Genomic DNA, 19,598 nt, shown 5'->3' with positions numbered 1-19,598 from the left:
GGTGATCAGGAACACCAAGAGGTCGTCTAATCCAGTCCCCTGCACTCAAGGCAGGACTAAGTATTATCTAGACCATCCCTGACAGGTGTTTGTCCAACGTGCTCTTAAAAATCCCCAATGATGGAGATTCCACAACCTCTCTGGGCAGTCAACATGGACGTTTCCCACAGGGCACGTAAAGGGCATGCCTTGCCCTTGGTGAATCCATGTTGACTGGGCAATTTATTCCAGTGCCTAACCACCCTAACAGTGAGGAAGTTTTTCCTTATGTCCAACCTAAACCACCCTTGCTGCAATTTAAACCCATTGCTTCTTGTCCTATCCTCAGAAGTTAAGAACAATTCTTCTCCCTCCTCCTTGTAACAACCTTTTATGTACTTGAAAACTGTTATCCTGGCCCCTCTCAGTCTTCTCTTCTCCAGACTAAACAAACCCAATTCTTTCAATCTTCCATGAGCCATCTTCTCTCATAGGTCATGGTTTCTAGACCTTTAATCATTTTTGTTGCTCTTCTCTGGACTTTCTCCAATTTCTCCACATCTTTCCTGAAACGTGGTGCCCAGAATTGGACACACTACTCCAGCTGCGGCCTAATCAGCACGGAGCAGAGCAGAGAATTACTGCTTGTGTTTTGTTTACAACACTCCTGCTAATACATCCCAGAATGATGTTTGCTTCTTCTGCAACAGCGTTACACTGTTGACTCATATTTAGCTTGTGATCCACTATGACCCCAAGATCCCTTTCCGCAGGACTCCTTCCTAGGCAGTCATTTCCCATTTTGTATGTGTGCAACTGATTGTTCCTTCCTAAGTGGAATACTTTGCATTTGTCCTTATTGAATTTCATCCTATTGACTTCAGACCATTTCTCCAGTTTGTCCAGATCATTTTGAATTTTAAACCTATCCTCCAAAGCACTGGCAACCCCTCCCAGCTTGGTATCATCCGCAAACTTTATAAGTGTACTCTCTATGCCATTATCTAAATCATCGATGAATCTATTGAACAGAACCGGACCCAGAACTGATCCCTGCAGGACCTCACTCATTATGCCCTCCCAGGATGACTGTGAACCACTGATAACTACTCTCTGGGAATGGTTTTCCAATCAGTTTTGCACCCACCTTATCGTAGCTCCATCTAGGTTACCGTCATTTCAACACCATGAAAGTCCCTGTTGCCCAATCAGGCTGGCAAAGGAACCTCTTCTGAAGCCATCAACTTTTTCTCATTTTGCCTCATGGAACTTTGGATCCAAATAGTGAAGGACCTTCCACTCGAGCCAGGGCCTCCTTTGGGACTGTAATCAGAGACCCCGAACTAGGGAGCGGTGTTAAAAAAACAAACAGTTTTACCCGGACCGTGGTTCACCACAGCTTCCTTCTCTGGAGCGAAAAATCAACTACTGGGTGCCTTCTATATCGAACTGAGCTCTTGCCAAATCCTTGGCCTTGGTCAGGGTACATTTACACTTCTCTGGTGTAGAATCCTTTACCAAACGACCCAAAATCTGAGCAGTGTTACTGAGGAATGGCTTCCCCAAACACGCCCTACTTGTTTCTTTAATCTGGTGGCACAGGTCTAAATTAGGGATGAGAAACACTCCTGCATCAGAATCCCGGTAAGACACCAAAGGAGGGGAACATATTAAAAACAGATATTCTGCAGCTATATCACATTCAACCCTGAGTTAATTTTAATGCACATTTGCAGCATCTACCAGGGAAAAGTTCAGCAAAAGAGCCACTTTTATTTTCTCCACATCAGCACAGACAGGGACAGCATTTCCCACATCCTGGGCCACATGCACCCAGCTACTTCAGTTAGTTGCACAATTTAAGGCGTGCTGTTCTTCACCATTTCAGAGCGGAGACCTAAACCCACTACTGTTTCCTTGGCAGCACCCCCGATGGCTCGGAGCATCCTCTCCTCGTGAGTGAACTGCACTTGATCTTCTTGCATGTCATCATGCAGCGGTGGAGGAAAGTGAAAAATAAGATAATAAAGGACTCTTTTAGCAAACAGGCATTTCTCCCAACATCCCCGATAAATCTGAGCTACATGCTGGAGAATATTCAATGACATGACCAAATGGCATTCAGGAGAGAGAGGAAAAACCCGCAACACAGAGTGGTAGAAGTCACTTTCTCTTTCATACAAAATGAAATTCCAGAGCAGGTTACATCTGATGACTCACAAATGAGGAGAGCAGATTCTCCCGTCGCTTTTTCCTCTGATCCATTCAAACCCGCTTCACTCAACAGCACTTCATTATTATGGAGCCATGTTATTCACAAAAACAGAAATGAGCATTATCGTAATAGGGAAAAACTGCCGACCTTCTCACCTGCAAACCGTCCCAGCGCAGCAGGAACAAGCCCAGAAGTGGATTTGTCAATGGGCAGAAACTGGGATTTAAACTCGGAATGATTGCACTTGTGTTTGGGATCCATTGGCATTCCCCGTCCAGGCCTGGGACACTTTCACCTCCAGCCCTCAGGAGTCGGATTTAGGGAAGTGGAGGGACAGAATAGGGGGATAAACTTCCATCGTGGCTCAGCTGGATGCCAATGCTGCTGGAGTGAGCGGGCCTACTGATGGTGATGGAGAAGGAGGGAATCCCTCCAACTCACCCCATCTCCTTCTGATGGTGCAGAGGCCGAAAATATGCGTTTGTCCCATTCCTCCTCTTCCTCTGTTTTATATTGAAATATATTTTAAATACGAAAAATGGTGAATAAACCAAACAACTTGCTGTCCAGCACAACCTGGACCAGCAGGAGAAAGCCTGGGAATGAGATAATCTGTCGGCAAAGGGGGAACTTGGTGACTGACAATCGCTCTGCTAGTGCGGTGACAGGATAAATGCGATGCTCAGGGCTTGTCTAGACTATGAAAATTGGTGTCAATTAGGAGAGGTCGAAGGGGAACGTGCTGGCTAACCCCAATCACTGAGCCTGGGGTATGTCAGCACTGCACATATAGCGGTGTGTTTACATTAGGATAGCTACCTCCAGCAGGCCAACTCCATGGAAAATCCTAGAGGAGACAAAACCCAGGTCAACCTTCGCTCAGTGTAGCTACTTGAGGTCATCCCGATTTCCCGTATCTGGGGCTGATGGGCACTCCTGGCAGGAGCGAGACACACTCCCATGATTCACAGGAGAAAGGAGTTGGTAGAAAGGACCACAGGATTCACCCCTGAGAAGGGAGACCTGCAAAATGAAAAGCGGGCAACTCCCCTGGGTGATGCAAATGCCACAAACAGCACTAAAAAAAAAAAAAAAGTCACTATGTGGGAATTAGCAAATGTCTTCAAAAAAAAAATTTTCTCTGCCCTGCACAAACTTTTTGTGGTGTTTATCTATCCTGTGAAATCACTGACGTCTATTAAGGTGTGAGCGCCGGATGAAACTTTTCCCTCACTCAGAGCATTCATAGGGTGCTCTCCTGTGTGGATCCTCTGATGTTTAAAAAGGGCTGATCCCTGAGGAAAGGTTTCCCCGCATTCACAGCATATATAGGGTTGCTCCCTTGTGTGCATTCTCTGATGATTAAGAAGGCCTGAGCTCTGAGTGAATTTTTTCCCACACTCACAGCATGTGTAGGGTCGCTCTCCGGTGTGCATTCTCTGATGAGTGATAAGCCCTGAGCTCTGAGTGAAGGTTTTCCCGCACTCACAGCATTCATGGGGTCGCTCTCCTGTGTGGATTCTCTGATGAATAATAAGCCCTGAGCTCCAAGTGAACTGTTTCCCACACTCACAGCATTCATAGGGGCGCTCTCCTGTATGGATCCTCTGATGTTTATTAAGGTCATATTTGAAAGTGAAGGTTTTCCCACACTCATGGCACTCATAGGGTCTCTCTCCCGTGTGGATCTTCTGATGTCTAATAAGGGATGAGCTCTGAGTGAAACTTTTCCCGCACTCACGGCACTCATAGGGTCTCTCTCCTGTGTGGCTTGTCTGATGTTTAATAAGTTTTGATTTCTCACTGAACTGTTTCCCGCACTCAGAGCATTCATAGGGGCGCTCTCCCGTGTGGATCCTCCGATGTTTAAAAAGGGCTGAGCTCTGAGGGAACGTTTTCCCGCACTCACAGCATGTATAGGGTCGCTCTCCTGTGTGCATTCTCTGATGATTAAGAAGGCCTGAATTCTGAGTGAAGCTTTTCCCGCACTCACAGCATGTGTAGGGTCGCTCTCCGGTGTGCATTCTCTGATGACTAATAAGGCCCGAGCACTGAGTGAACTTTTTCTCGCACTCACAGCATTCATAGGGTCGCTCTCCTGTGTGCATTCGCTGATGATTAATAAGCCCTGAGCTCCAGGTGAACTGTTTCCCACATTCACAGCATTCATAGGGGCGCTCTCCCGTGTGGATCCTCTGATGTTTATGAAGGTCGTATTTGAAAGTGAAGCTTTTCCCACACTCACGGCACTCATAGGGTCTCTCTCCCGTGTGGATCCTCTGATGTCTGATAAGGGATGAGCTCTGAGTGAAACTTTTCCCGCACTCACGGCACTGACAGGATCTCTCTCTTGTGTGGCTTGTCTGATGTTTAATAAGGCTTGATTTCTGACTGAACTTTTTCCCGCACTCACAGCACTCATAGGGTCTTTCTCCCGTATGGCTTGTCTGATGTTTAATAAGTGTGGACTTCTCAATGAACTGTTTCCCGCACTCACAGCATTTGTAGGGGCGCTCTCCTGTGTGGATCTTCTGATGTTTAAAGAGGATTGAGCTCTGAGGGAAGGTTTTCCCGCACTCACAGCATGTATAGGGTCGCTCTCCTGTGTGGATTCTCTGATGATTAATAAGGACTGAGCTTCGAGTGAACTTTTTCCCGCACTCACAGCATTCATAGGGTCTGTCTTCTGTGTGGCTCCTCTGATGTCTGATAAGGGTTGAGCTCCGAGTGAAGCTTTTCCCGCACGCACGGCACTCATAGGGTCTCTCTCTTGTGTGGCTTGTCTGATGTGTAATAAGGTTTGATTTCTCAATGAACTGTTTCCCGCACTCACAGCACTGGTAGGGGTGCTCTCCCGTGTGGATCCTCCGATGTTTAATAAGGGTGGAGTTCAGAGTGAAGGTTTTCCCACACTCAGTACATGTGTTTTTTCTCTCTCCTGGGAGGGTTCTCTGCTGGGCTGGGATTTCCTTGATGTCCTCGTGAATTCGATGACAATTAATAGATTTGCCCACTTTCTCCCTGGGCTGGTTTCCCGGCTCTCTCTCTGGCCTGTCCTGACTCTCACAGGCTTTTCCCTGCACAGGACGCCTGGACACATTCCCTTTCGATCTTTGCGATAATGCTCCCTGTGATTCCACTTGCTCAGCATCTTCCTGCTGAGGATTCTGCTCCTCGTTCTCACTCACCGTCCCGTCACCTGCTGGGACAGAGGGAGAAATCTCAGAAACAGGGGTGAAAAAGGGAAACAAACTGAAATTAGAGCTGGAGAGACAGAAAAAACCTAATAGCTGAATTCTCCAAAACCCTTCCCCATAGGGCAGAGAGGAGGGGGACAATTCTGCCTCCACATCCCATCAGGCAGGGAGCTGCTGCCAGGTGTCAGTGAGGATAGGTGGGAAGCCGTGAGCGATAGCTGCCCATAGGGTACAAGGCCTCCTGGGGATACTCCTGGCACTGAGAGTTTTTGAATTGGTTTAACGATCCCTCACCTGCACAGACACTTCTCAGGATCCCTCCTTCCTCAGATCCCTGGAGATCCAGGACCCACGGCTCCTCCCCTCGTTCCAGCTGGGAGATCACGTCAGGTTTGGAAACGGGAAACCCTGCTCAGGGGAAAGGAAACAAGGGAGATGAGAGGAATTCATGGGACATTCGTCACAAAGAAGATTGTATTACTTTTACCCCAGCCCGTTTTAAATCAGTAAAATCCTGAGGGCAGCTCCCCAGGTGCTCCAAGGTGCAGGACACTCTGCGTATGAGGGATTTAGCTATCCCCATCTCTGCTGGGAACACACACAGCCCGACGCTCCTCATCAAAGGGGTTCCTAAAACACATGTCCCAGAAAGTAAAGACTCCAGCCAGAGAAGAAGTCACCTTGGACCTGCTTCTTAATCACAGAGAGAAACCCAGAGACAATGGGAGAGTTGTACGAAAGCCGGGATCAGCGAGCATGGGTTGGTGGGTTCAGCGCAGTAAGGAATAGGAGGGACTGGGGTGTCACTAAATGTCGTCTCTCAGGGCTTGTCTACACTTGAGACACCGTAGCTGCCCTGCGGTTGTGCTTCAGTGTAGCCACTCACTACAGCAATGCGAAGGGTTCTCCTGTCGGCTCGGTGGACAGAAGCCTTATTTTCTGTTTAAACATGAACTATTCTAACAACTGTAAAAGCCACATGTTTCTTTGAATTGTCTTGAAATTTTCTGGTTTTTATGGGCATTCAGCGAAGGGCGACTGGTCCAAATCTCGGTTTATTTGATCAAGAGATTCCTGAGATACAGCCCTGCCACAAGAGGCAGCTTTTTACATCAGAACGGCCAGACTGGGTCAGACCAAGGGTTCATCTAGCCCAGTGTCCTGTCTGCCGACAGTGGCCAGTGCCAGGTACCCCAGAGGGAATGAACTGACAGGTCATCATCAAGTGATCCATCCTCTCTCTCCCATTCCCAGCTTCTGGCAAACAGAGGCTAGCGACACCATCCCTGCCCAGCCTGGCTAATAGCCATTGATGGACCTGACCTCCATGAACTTATCTAGTTCATTTTTGAACCCTGTTATGGTCTTGGCCTTCCCAACATCCTCTGGCAAGGAGTTCCACAAGTTAACTGTGCATTGTGTGAAGAAATACTTCCTTTTGTTTGTTTTAAACCTGCTGCCTATTAATTTCATTGGGTGAACCCTAGTTCTTGTGTTATGAGTAGTAGTAAACAACACTTCGTTATTTACTTTCTCCACACTAGTCATGAATTTATAGACCTCTAGCATTAGTTGTCTCTTTTCCAAGATGAAAAGTCCCAGTCTTATTAATCTCTCCTCATATGGAAGCCATTCCATAACCCTAATAATTTTTGTTGCCCTTTTCTGAACCTTTTCCAATTCCAATATATCTTTTTTGAGATGGGGCAACCACATCTGCACGCAGTATTCAAGGTGTGGGCATACCATGGATTTATATAGAGGCAATACGATATTTTCTGCCTTATTATCTATCCCTTTCTTAATTATTCCCAGCATTCTGTTCGCTTTTTTGACTGCTGCTGCACACTGAGTGGATGATTTCAGAGAACTATCCACAATGACTCCAAAGTCCCTTTCTTGAGTGGTAACAGCTAATTTAGACCCCATCATTTTATATGTAGAGTTGGGATGATGTTTTCCAATGTGCATTACTTTGCATTTATCAACATTGAATTTCGTCTGCCATTTTGTTGCCCAGTCACCCAGTTTTGAGAGATCCTTTTGTAGCTCTTCGCAGTCTGCCTGGATCTTAACTATCTTGAGTAGTTTTGTATCATCTGCAAATGTTGCCACCTCACTGTTTACCCCTTTTCCCAGATCATTTATGAATATGTTGAATAGGACTGGGCTCACAACAGACCCGTGGGGGACACCACGATTTACCTCTCTCCATTCTGAAAACTGACCATTTATTCCTACCCTTTGTTTCCTGTCTTTTAACTAGTTACTGATCCAGGAAAGGACCTTCCCTCTTATCCCATGACAACTTACTTTGCTTAAGAGCCTTTGGTGAGGGACCTTGTCAAAGACTTTCTGAAAATCTAAGTACACCATATCCACTGGATCCCACTTGTCCACATGCTTGTTGACCCCCTCAAAGAATTCTAGTAGATTGGTGAGGCAGGATTTCCCTTTACAAAAACTGTGTTGACTCTTCCTCAACAAATTATGTTCATTTATGTGTCTGACAATTTTGTTCTTTCCCATAGTTTCAACCAGTTTGCCCGGTACTGAAGTCAGGCTTAGAGGCCTGTAATTTCTGGGATCACCTCTGGAGCCCTTTTTAAAAACTGGTGTCACATTAGCTATCTTCCAGTCATTTGGTCCAGAAGCTGATTTAAATGATAGGTTACAGACTACAGTTAGTAGTTCTGCAATTTCACACTTGAGTTCCTTCACAACGCTTGGGTGATACCATCTGGTTCTGGTGACTTATTCCTGCTTAGTTTTTCAATTTGTTCCAAAACCTCCTCTAATGACACCTCAGTCTGGGACAGTTCCTCAGATCTGTCACCTAAACAGAATATCTCAGGTTTGGGACTCTCCCTCACATCCTCAGCCATGAAGACCGATGCAAAAAATTCATTTAGTTTCTCCACAATGGCCTGATCGTCCTTGAGGGCTCCTTTACCACCTCCATCGTCCAGTTGCTATTACTTTTTGAGTCTTTAGCAAGCTGTTCTTCAAATTCTTTTTTTGGCCTTCCTAATTATATTTTTTATTTTTCATTGGCCAGAATTTATGCTCCTTTCTATTTTCCTCACTAGGATTTAACTTCCAGGTTTCAAAGGATGCCTTTTTGCCTCTCACGGCTTCTTTTACTTTGTTGTTTAGCCACGGTGGCTCTTTTTTGTTTCTCTTACTATGTTTTATCATTTGGGGTACACATTTAAGTTGAGCCTCTATTGTGGTGTCTTTAAAAAGTGTCCATGCAGCTTGCAGGGATTTTACGTTTGGCGCTGTACCTTTTAATTTCTGTTTCACTAACCTCCTCGTTTTTGTGTAGTTCCCCTTTCTGAAATTAAATGCTACAGTGTTGGGCTCCTGTGTTTTCCCTGCCACAGGGATGTTAAATTTAATTATATTAGGGTCACTATTACCAGGCAGTCCAGCTCTATTCACCTCTTGCACCAGATCCTGTGCCCCACTTCGGACTAAATCAGGAATTGCCTCCCCTCTGGTGGGTTCCAGGACCAGCTGCTCCAAAAAGGTGTCATTTAAGGTGTCAAGAAACTTTATCTCAGCATCCCGTCCTGAGGTGACATGTACCCAGTCAATATGGGGATAGTTGAAACCCCCCCATTATTATGGAGTTTTTTATTTTTCTAGCCTCTCTAATCTCTCTGAACATTTCACAGTCACTATCCCCATCCTGGTCGGGTGGTCGGTAATAGATCCCTCCTGCTACATTCTTCTTATTAGCGCATGGAATTACTCCTATCCCTGGAGAGTCTATGGCACAGTTTGGTTCATTTAATTTTTTTACTTCATCTGATTCGACGCTTTCTTTCCCATATAATGCCCCTCCCCCACCAGCACGACCTGTTCTGTTCTTCCGATATATTTTGTGCCCTGGTGTTACTGTGTACCGTTGATTATCCTCATTCCACCGAGTTTCGGTGATACCTCTTATATCAATAGCCTCATTTAATACGAGGCACTGTAGTTCACCCATCTTATTACTTCGACTTCTAGCATTGGTATATAAGTGTCACGGAACGTGGGGCAGTCAGGGCCCACACCGTATTCAGAGAAAACGTTAAGAACATTCCTGCTTCGTCACAATAAGCACTTTAAAAACCTGTCACTTTTGAGCTGTCTGCCATTACATGATGGAACTGAATGGGACTTCTTTTCATTTGACTGATTCCCATCAGATCCAACCCATATTTTAGCATCTTCCGTCCTCTTACAATATCATCTTGTTCTTATAACATTTCCTTGCACGCAGCTGGGGCTCAAACTGGGGTTCTCCTTGTCCCCTGACTGATCTCAGTCCCTCAGTTCGTACACGGCACCCACGACTTCTGCGGGGAGCCAGAACCGAAAAGGTCAGTAACTCTAGAATTTGGCATTTCAGAGCCGCACAAGCCAAACTGGTGAGTCGCTGACACTGAAATGCACATATGCTGCAAGGCTAAATCCCTTTTAACTGCTAGAGGGTTTCCTGCAACCTGCTGTCACTGTAAAAAGCTGGCCCAAGGAGATGTGCTGTGGCTATTCAACCTGGACTTTACCCTTGAATGTGAGATTGAACCCAACCTCTCAGACCTCATCTGTTGTGCATATTTCTTGCATTCTGCCGACGTGCTTCTTGGATGTCTTTGCCCTCTGATATCAAAATGTTTGGGTCAAGAGTAGTATTTTAAAGGGCCCTAAAATCCACCTGCAGACTCTTGCCTGGTCCGTTTTGCCAGCATAGCTCTGCCAGGTAGGGATGTGAAAAAACCAACACAGCTATGCCGGCAAAAGCTCTAGGGTTGGCACAGTTATTGTGGCAAAGACACAGATCAGCCCCACGCTGGTACGGAGGGGGTCAACCCTTCCCTCCTAGCAGAGGAAGCCTTGCCCCTGCGGCTCTGCTGGGCATGTGCTGCCAGGTATAAAAGCCTGCAGAACTGCTGACGGCCAAGGAGGAAGGACACTCGGCGGGGGCTCCAGCCCCGGAGCCGTTACAGCCTTTACCTGCGAGAGCGGAAGAGCCCGAAACCTGAACCAGAGGCCTGCCGCTACCAGAACCCCCGGGAGCGTCTGCTGCCGAGGTGCCTGGAGACCCCGATACCATAGGGACCACTGCGGCCGGAGAGCCGGGAGGCAGGGACCCAGGGAGGGCAAGGGAGTGGTACCCGTAACACGAGCGTGGCTCCACTCCTGAACTAACCCTGCAGCGGGCACTAACCACTGGGAACGGTGCCGTGAGGCTGGGGCAAAGGTTAACAAACTAGCAAGGAAAGCGGCAGATTCTCCATCTCCGGAAATCTCATGTCAGGGCCGGATGCCTTTTTGGGAGAGGATTTAGTCCAACACAAGGTGTTCAGCTGAATACGGCAGTAACTGGATGAAATTCTATTGCCTGAGTTATACAAGAGACCAGACGAGATGACCTAATCATCCCTTCTGGCCTTAAAAATCTGTGAATCTATAACAGATACGAGGAAGGACTAAGAACATGCCCTTGTTTGTGTTGTGTTCTACAGACGGGAATCCCAGCATTTATCCACATCCCCTCCGGCTGCGTGCACTGGGTCAGGTGTAGCTGTAATCGGACGGTGGAGGGAGTAGTTGGAGCAGCTTGGCAGAGCTGTGACTGTGATATGCAGAGAGGTGCGTGTGACCCCTGAGGGACCGAGCCTGCCCCATTTCAGTGCTCAGTGTTGTAGGTTGTCAGTACAGGTGCACAAGGGGGAGTTCTTGCCACTGGGACTGTCAGCACCCTGGTGGGATACATGGTAGTGATCTGCAGGGCAAGTGAAGGCAACGACTCAGAAGAAATCCTCAAGGTGAGGGTAAGGGAGTGGGATCATTTTGTAAGTCGGAGCTGGTTTGCATGGAGTCAAGGCCAGGGTTGGAAGCTTCTGTTCACTATGCGGGACCCAAACCCCAGTTTCACCTTAAACCCAGAAGGTATTTGACCATGTGCTAAACTGCTGATGTGCTCTGTTCCCGCAGTGTCGGATAGCAGGGGAGGGGAGAGGGCTAGTGTGTGTGTCCCTGGCATGTGGGGTGATGCTGAATCAGGGCAGTGTAATGGTTACATTATAGAGATGATGTGAACCTTAATTAGTCACTTCCCTTCCAAGAACCGAGGGGACAGGAACCCTTACCCAGCGAGGTCACATTCTCGTAGTTCTCCTGCATGACGTCTCTGTAGAGGGCTCTCTGAGCGGGGTCCAGCAGAGCCCCCTCTTCCCTGGTGAAATACACGGCCACCTCCTCGAAGGTCACCGGCCCCTGAAAGAGCAAGAGCCCCCCACTCAGGACCTGCTGCCCCACTCACAGGCCCACTATTCGTGGGGGAGAGGAGCCAATCAAATGGAAGCTCTGGATGGTTTGGCATCAACAGAGTCCCACCCCCACACCACTCAGAGGATCCAGGAAACACCAGGGTGAGGGGCGAAGAGAGAGGCCGCTTGTCTCTCCCCGCAAATTCATCACACCGACTAATCACAGACGGATACAGGAGATGGAGCCCCCAGCAGGGTCCAGGGCGAGCTCCCTGGTAGGAAGCCCAACACCCTCCTCCTTGTGAGGAGCTGGATATGAGGGGAGAGACGTGTCTCCTATGCCACACCTGGGGGTGCCCCCTTCATATCTCACAGCAGCTGCTGGTTAGCCGGGTCAGGCTCCAGCACTGGGAGTCTGGTCCATTTTCCCAGCCCCAGCTAGGTGGGTTGTTTCCTCTTCCACAAATTAGGGCATTTCCACCTCCGAACCTCATGGGTCAGTTCCTAGAATCTAGGTCACTTATTAAATAACTTCCAGCAGGTTTGCCACCCTGTGTCCTCCTCCCTTTCTCCATCCTGTGCATTTCCTGCCTTGCTCCAACCTCCAAACCAGACTAATGAAACCTTCCCACCTCCGGTGTATTTGCTGCCCCTCTCCCTCCTGCAGGAACCCACCAGCAAACCCCCCAATAATCCCTACCTGAGCTGGCTCCTCTGCAGCCATTTCTCTCCCCTGTCCCATGGGAGGACGGGATCAACTGGAGCGAAACGTGGGCGTCATTCTGCAGCCTGGCAGGGCGAGAAGGGCAGTTGTGGAAGTTTAGGAACGGGCTTTAGTTCATTTCACATCACGATTCCCCCAGGCCTTTTCCCTGCAGACAGACAGCCTAGATTCTGCCATGCTGGGAAAATGCTTGTTCTCTGTATTACAGTGTAGACCTGGCCCCTCCTGCCAGGCTAAGCTCACAGAGACATTTTTAAGCCTCCCCAGTAACAAATATTGGGGGGGGGGGGGTAGCTGTGTTAGTCTGTATCCACAAAAACAACAAGGAGTCCTTGTGGCACCTTAGAGACTAACAAATTTATTTGGGTGTAAGCTTTCGTGAGCTAAAACCCACTTCATCAGATGCATGGAGTGGAAAATACAGAGGCAGGTATAAATACACACCACATGAAAACATGGGAGTTGCCTTACTGAGTGGGGGGTCAGTGCTAACGAGGCCAATTCAATTAGGGTGGATTGGCCCATTCCCCACAGCAATCACGTGCCAGCAATGCCCCTCTGCCATGTACATTGGCCAAACCGGACAGTCTCTACGTAAAAGAATAAATGGACACAAATCAGACATCAAGAACTGTAACATTCAAAAACCAGTCGGAGAACACTTCAATCTCCCTGGACACTCAATAACAGACTTAAACGTGGCCATTCTTCACCAGAAAAACTTCAAAAAACAGACTTCAGCGAGAAACTGCAGAACTGGAATGAATTTGCAAACCTGACACCATCAAATTAGGCCTGAATAAAGACTGGGAGTGGCTGGGTCCCTACAAAAAATAATTTTCCCTCTGTTGATACGCACAGCTTCTTGTCAACCGTTGGGAATGGGCCACATCCACCTTGATTGAACTGGCCTCGTTAGCACTTCAAAAAGTAATTTTCCCTGTGTTGATATTCACCCCTTCTTGTCAACGGTTGTAACGGGCATCCACGTGTTAGCGTCCCCATAGAATCTGCCGGGCATTAGGACTGTGCATCGTTAACAATAAACCTGGCCAAGCGCCTTTGCCACTCAACCCAAGTCCGTGGTCTTCCTGGGCAGTTCGATCAAGACTTGTGGTGCCGGCTACCTGGCCAGAGTCGGGGCAGCACGCAGAGGAAACACACACAGCCAACCCCTGACAACAGAGAGGGACAGAGAGTTTGAGCCGCCTTCCCTCCTTTAGCAACAACCAGAGCTCTCTGGGGAGAGCAGCGAATGAAACCACCTCCCCATGGGCACAGCTGCTGATCTCATTTGCCCCCCTGTTCATCTGGAGTCACTCCTTGTCTTTCCTTGCAGTGACTCCGGATTAACACTCGTCCCAATGACACCAGAAGCACAGTTCAGAAAGGATGAGGCCAGAATACTCTTCAACAGATCACTGTGTGCGAGTGCTCACCCCCTTCCCACCTCCCTCGATCTAGGGCAAGAACTCGGGGTAACAGTTTTCCTTCCAGAACCTGAAGCCCCTGCAATTTTCCAGAGGGGAGAGAAGCAGAAATCGGTGATGGTTTCACCTCACAGTGTTTGATAAGTGGACAGAAAGTTATCACCTGCCTCTGCTGGCCAGTCACACAGGCAGAGGGAGCCCTGGGGGACGCTTCTTTAACAGGAGAAGGGAAGGCCTGGAGGGGCCAAAATAGATAAGAAATTTCCATGTCCCGTCACTAGCAAATAATGGCCACCTGGATCCACCCCAGAGGTGGCTGCATCTTAGCACTGTGGGAAACCCCCCCTCACGGAGACCCTTTGTCACGGGGTTTGGGATACTTCTGGACCCACGCTGCACTCAGAGGGACCTCCTCATCCCGTGCCAGCTGGACAAAAGAAAAGGGTCCAGCCAACTCTCCTGTCGCCAGCTGGCAGCCACTGATCTCCCAAACAGGGGGAGGCCTCTGGCTGCGATGTCTATTAAATATGTGGCTGGTCCCTTTCATCAGCAAACCTTTTAACAAAGATAACGGGGGGAACAAACGATTCGCAAAGGAGAGGGAAAGACGATCACTGGGCAATTTAACTCCCTGCGACCTCCAGGATAGAGAACGACTCAGGGCCACCGGTCTCCTCCGAGGAAGAAGTTGCTGGGATTTAGAGACATGGGGAAGAGCCCCAAACCCGAGAGGATTTTTAATTGACATTTGATAATGACCTAGAAAGAGGCAAAACCTGAGACTTGAGATCAGTGTTCAGAAAGAGAAAAGGGCAGAAATCGGAGGAATTTTGAATCCATTTTTGCAAATTAGAGAGCAAAGTGGAAAATCTGAGGGATTTTATGTCCGTTGTTGTAAGAGGTAAAATCTGAGTGTGTTTCCCTTCCTCATTTGAAAAATGGAGAGAGAGAAAAGAGGCACCGTTTACAAAAAAATTCTACTGTGTTCACGTTCAAGAATTTGAGAAAAAGCCTAAATCTGAGATTTTGTTGTTATTTTGTAATTCGAGAGATGGAAAATTCTCCGGGTATGAGGAATCGACTAATTAGTAATAGACAACTAGAGAGAAAGTGGGGCAAAATGTTAGGGTATTTTAGATCAGCCTTTGAGAGTCGCAGAGAAAATGGGTCACAAACTCCGCGTTTGATCACCTGAGAGAAAAACGCCCAGACCTGAGGGGATTTTATGTGGCTATTAAATAACGGGAGGGGGAAAGGGGGACAGTTTGAAGGGATTTTATGGGACTGTCCAACACAGAAACACAAAGTGATGGTCCCCCCCCACCCCCATGATTCACATGGGCCGCAGGGAGACCTTGGGGAGCCAGTTTTAAGGGGGCCGGGGAGCGGGAAGGTCCCTGGAGGAGGGAAGGGGGCAGCAGTGGGGGATGGGCAGGTGGCTCGGGGCAACTGTGTGGGTAGTTTTGGGGGGCAGCCACGTGGATGGGGGAACCTGGGTCTGGGCCGCCCCCACGGGGGACACGTGCCCCTCCCTTCCCCACCCCAGAGGCAGCCGGGTCTCAGGGCTCCCCCAAACAGCCCCCCCCGACCCCCACCCCTTTGGGGGACTCAGGGCAACAATTTCCCACCCGCCCAAGGACAAATCGCTGCAGGGTGGGGGGACCCCCCGGGGGAGGAGACTGTCAGGGGACTTTGGAGGATTATGGCGAGAACAGGGGGGATCCGGGGGGCTGATGGTTGGAGGGGAAAGGGGGGGGGTCGTCCCCTGATTTTACAGGGGGGGGCAAGTGGCACAAACAGGGACAGGATCCAATTCATCCCCCCTCCCCGGGAATTTCCTGGCTGCCCAGAGACAGTTCAAGCCCCCGCAACTCCGGCTTCTCCCCGCCGAGATCCACTCACCGTCCTTTGTTCTCCCCGGCCCCGGCCTCCTTCCTCCCGGCCCCTTCCTGTGCCCTGCACATACCAGCCCGGGCGGCAGCGCACGGCAGCCCGGACGCCTGGGTCCTCAGCGCCCCGTGACCGCTGCTCCGCGGCCCGTAGCCGGGTCCCCGCCGGGGGGGGCGGCGACAGGGAGCCGGGGATCCCCACAGGGCATCAGCCCCACCGTGCCCGACTCCGGCCTGGCGTTGGGGGGGGCCTCAGCTCCCCGATTTTCTGTCTAGCCACTTCAGCTCCCCCCCCCCCCCAGCCGGAAAGAGGCCGGCGCTGCTTCGGGGGGGGGGACAGGCGTAAAATGTGAGCTCGGCCTCCCAGAGCCAAGGAGAGAACCCAGGAGTCCTGGCTCCTAGCCCCTCCCCCGCTCTACCCACTAGACCCCACTCCCCTCCCAGAGCCAGGGAGAGAACCCAAGAGTCCTGGCTCCCAGCCCCCACTCCCCCACCAGCTCCCACTCCCCTCCCAGAGCCAGGCAGAGAACCCAGGTGTCCTGGCTCCCAGCCCCCACTCCCCTCCCAGAGCCAGGGAGAGAACCCAGGAGTCCTGGCCTCTAGCCCCTCCCCCGCTCTACCCACTAGACCCCACTTCCCTCCCAGAGCCAGGGAGAGAACCCAGGAGTCCTGGCTCCCAGCCCCCACCAGCCCCCACTCCCCTTCCAGAGCCAGGCAGAGAACCCAGGAGTCCTGGCTCCCAGCCCCCACTCCCCCACCAGCCCCCACTCCCCTCCCAGAGCCAGGCAGAGAACCCAGGAGTCCGGGCTCCCAGCCCCCACTCCCCCACCAGCTCCCACTCCCCTCCCAGAGCCAGGCAGAGAACCCAGGAGTCCTGGCTCCCAGCCCCCACCTGCAACCACTGGACCCCACTCTCCTCCTAGAGCTCCAGGCGACCACCTTCTAGCCGCTAACCAGTAAGTGCTGGTCAGAGGCGGGGGAGGGACTGGGCTGTTGGCTCACAGGCCCGGCAAGTCCTGTGCTGGGCCCTCGGATGCCTGGGTTCACACCCAGAGGCAGCCTGTTGCCCAAGGAGCTATGGGAAAGAGCTGAGACTTGCAGTCCCGCAGGGTGATGTGGTTATTGGTGCCAGCTCGAAAGGGTGCCAGGGAAAATGCCCAAGCTCCCCTCCTCACCGCCCGCCCAGCACAGGATGCCTGGTTCTATCCCCGGTGGGGGGTTTTTGTCCTTCTCTGCCTCAGTTTCCCCTGGGTAACCTGAGGCCGATTCCATGCCTCTCGGAGGGGTTGTGGGAAAAGCCGGGAGTCTAGGGGAAGCGGGGGTTGGGGGGGCATCCTCCCATCTTCCCCACCATGGTTCTTCCCAATCCCTGATGTGATGAGGTGGCTGAGCCCTGCCACACTCTGGGTGTCCCTGCTCCGGCTGGAGGCCAGCGTGTGCTCGCAGGGTCCTGTGGCAGGGAGTTCCCCAGGCTCGCAGCACCACAGGTCCAGATTGGACCCTCCCACCGAGACTCTCCCCAGACGTTCCCCCCATGAGCCACTAGGACCCAGGCCCACCCACCTCATTGGCCAGGACCCCCCCACCCCGGAATCCCACCACTCCACCTTCCTGGTACCCCACCACCACCTGCCTAGGACCCCCAAAGGGACAGTCCCACCGGGGGCTCCCAGCGGCCACCCCCCCCCCACACACACACACTTCACCAGCCAGGGGCGCCCACACTGGGAACTCAGTCCCTCCTTGCCTGTCTGGGACCCCCTGACCCAGCCCCCAGATCCCTGCTCCCGCTGAGACACCCCCCACCCCCACCCCCACCCCCACCCCAGCCAGAGCCCCCCCAGGTCAGTCTGCCCAGAGACCCTCCCTCCCTCCACACCCCTCCATTACCAGCTGCACCGAGAGCCAAAGGGACCCCCCCTCACAGCACCCTGATCTCCCTCTGGTCCCTTCCCGATTCCCCCCCCCACCAACACGCTGGTTCCCCCTGCCCCAGGCTCCACCAGTCTCTACCCTCCCCTTCTCCAAATCCCTGATCTCCCCCCACCACCCCCATCCCGTACTGCCCCGCCCCGCTCCTCCTGGTCTCTTACTTCATCCAACCCCCCCAGATATCTCCCCACCCCTAATATCTCCCCAGGGCCTCTCTGTCCAGCGCCCCTGCACGGGTCCCCCCAATCCCTTACTACCCCACCACCCATTGCCTCCTTGACTTCCCCATCTTTCTGCTTTCCCCGGCCCCCCTAAAACCCCAATCTCCCCAGGACCCTCTATGCCCCTTCCCCAGGTACCCTGGGTCTCTTGCGCCCCTGGCCCCTCTCCACCCAAGTGCCCCCAGCCCCCCGGCCATGGGCTGCGGCTTCTGCTCAGGTGATGGTGATGAAGGCTGCAGCTGCCGGGGGGAGCTCCGGGTGCAAGGCACCTACCCCGGCCCCACTGCCGTTGTCCGGGCCCCTGGGCGAGCAAAGGGGCGGCCACCCGGCTCTGCCAGCTGGGCATGAATGGGGTCCTGCTGGGTGGCTATGGGCTGGCGGATGGTACCTAGTGTAGCGGGCGGGCCGGGGTCCTGGGTCCCGTCTTGGAGCTAGGGCAGATTGGGGGAGTGGGGCGTGGCCAGGGCAGAATGGGGGGCAAGGGGTGGGCCCTAGACCGGGGCAGATTTGGGGGGTGGAGCACAGCAAATGATGGTTTGCTAATGACCAAAAGTATAAGTAGAAATCTTGACTTACTCATGAATGTCATTTTTTTCCAGAAAATCTATTTCTTTTGAGGGTTCATATTTTAAATTCTATTTGGTACCCTCATTTATTTGTCTCAAACTGCAACTTTAATGCCGGTAGCTAAAACTATGTCCAAGTAGATTTCCCTGCCCTTTCAGTGTCAACATTTTTTCTTTTCTTTTTTTAATTTTTCACTAATTAAATGCCTTATTCATATGGAGAGACCTATGACATATCCCACTGCGTGTGAACGAAGATGCTTGTTCGTGATCTAGGACGTTATTCTACTCTCCCTATTCTCTTCCTGTGTACTTTGCCCTCACTAGGCGTATGTAACAAAGATCTTGTCTGACTCTTCTATGCACAGTTCGAGTCTCCTGTACTTTCCAGAGTACGAATGTCTTTATACTCCAAATACGTCTCTGTAAACGAATTAAACTTTTAATTAGAAATCACATAATAATTGCACAGCATTAAGAAATAATCATACAAATTTGACATGGAGTACTTTCAGAATGAGGGGCCGCAGCTGGGTCATCTTCCACAGTTTCTGTTTTCCAGAGTCCAATTGTAGAATCCCCAGTTTTTCTGCGGATGAAGGATCTGAAATGTATAGGGAGTAGCCAGGTGGACTGCCCACAAGGAAAACTGCCTCCCCGGCTTCAGTATCAAACACAGAGAATGTCTGGTAACTGCAACAGTCTGCCCCTCCCCGGGACCGACACAAAGGAGGAACAAAATACATGGTTTTTAAAAATCTGTGTTGATTTTTGCCAGGACAAACCAGTGAAATTTTCAGTATGAAGAACATGGCTGAACTGTGTCATAGCAAAACTATGGATCAGACATCAAAGGCTACAAGCGTAAAGTACGTAATTAGGAATGTAAACAAGTCCATAGAAAAATCAGCATCCAGCAGCAAATGACAAGAGAAGAGTACAGCGTGTGTTTTCAGTGTTTGCAGGATGCGGGGATTACTTACAGAAATAAGGTTTTTAAAAGGAATTTTCAATTGGGGAAAGGGGAGGAGTCCAAGACAGTACTGTAGATCATAGAGTCATTTTAGATAGGTGGATTCCTTGGGAAAGGTAACAGCAAAAATATGAGCACAGGCCCAGATCCACAAAGATAGAAATTAGGATCCTAAATACTTTTGTGGATCATAGAATTATAGAATA

At 50.6% G+C, this 19,598-nt stretch overlaps 1 protein-coding gene across 5 annotated transcripts in view; it reads right to left on the bottom strand.

Moving 5' to 3' along the window:
* The window catches only part of LOC125628606 (uncharacterized), a 175,796-nt gene extending 159,704 nt beyond the window's left edge, over positions 1-16,092 (bottom strand). Inside the window, exons 1-6 of one of the 5 annotated variants that reach the window (XM_075123909.1) lie at positions 15,714-16,079; positions 13,338-13,556; positions 12,358-12,446; positions 11,538-11,664; positions 5,686-5,799; positions 1,733-5,396 (exon numbers count right to left, since the gene is read on the bottom strand). In XM_075123909.1, the coding sequence (XP_074980010.1) occupies positions 3,367-5,396; positions 5,686-5,799; positions 11,538-11,664; positions 12,358-12,399 (2,313 nt within the window). In that variant the 5' untranslated portion in view covers positions 12,400-12,446; positions 13,338-13,556; positions 15,714-16,079 and the 3' untranslated portion in view covers positions 1,733-3,366. Of the gene's footprint in view, positions 1-1,732; positions 5,397-5,685; positions 5,800-11,537; positions 11,665-12,357; positions 12,447-12,852; positions 12,957-13,337; positions 13,557-15,713 lie in introns of those variants that run through there. The other 4 variants (XM_075123910.1, XM_075123905.1, XM_075123906.1 and 1 more) reach the window with 4 other exon arrangements.
* Between the last annotated feature and the right edge of the window lie 3,506 nt (positions 16,093-19,598).

This window comes from Caretta caretta, chromosome 28, assembly GCF_965140235.1.
Source record: "Caretta caretta isolate rCarCar2 chromosome 28, rCarCar1.hap1, whole genome shotgun sequence".
Lineage (NCBI taxonomy): Eukaryota > Metazoa > Chordata > Testudines > Cheloniidae > Caretta > Caretta caretta.
This window is presented reverse-complemented; position numbering and strand designations above follow the sequence as displayed.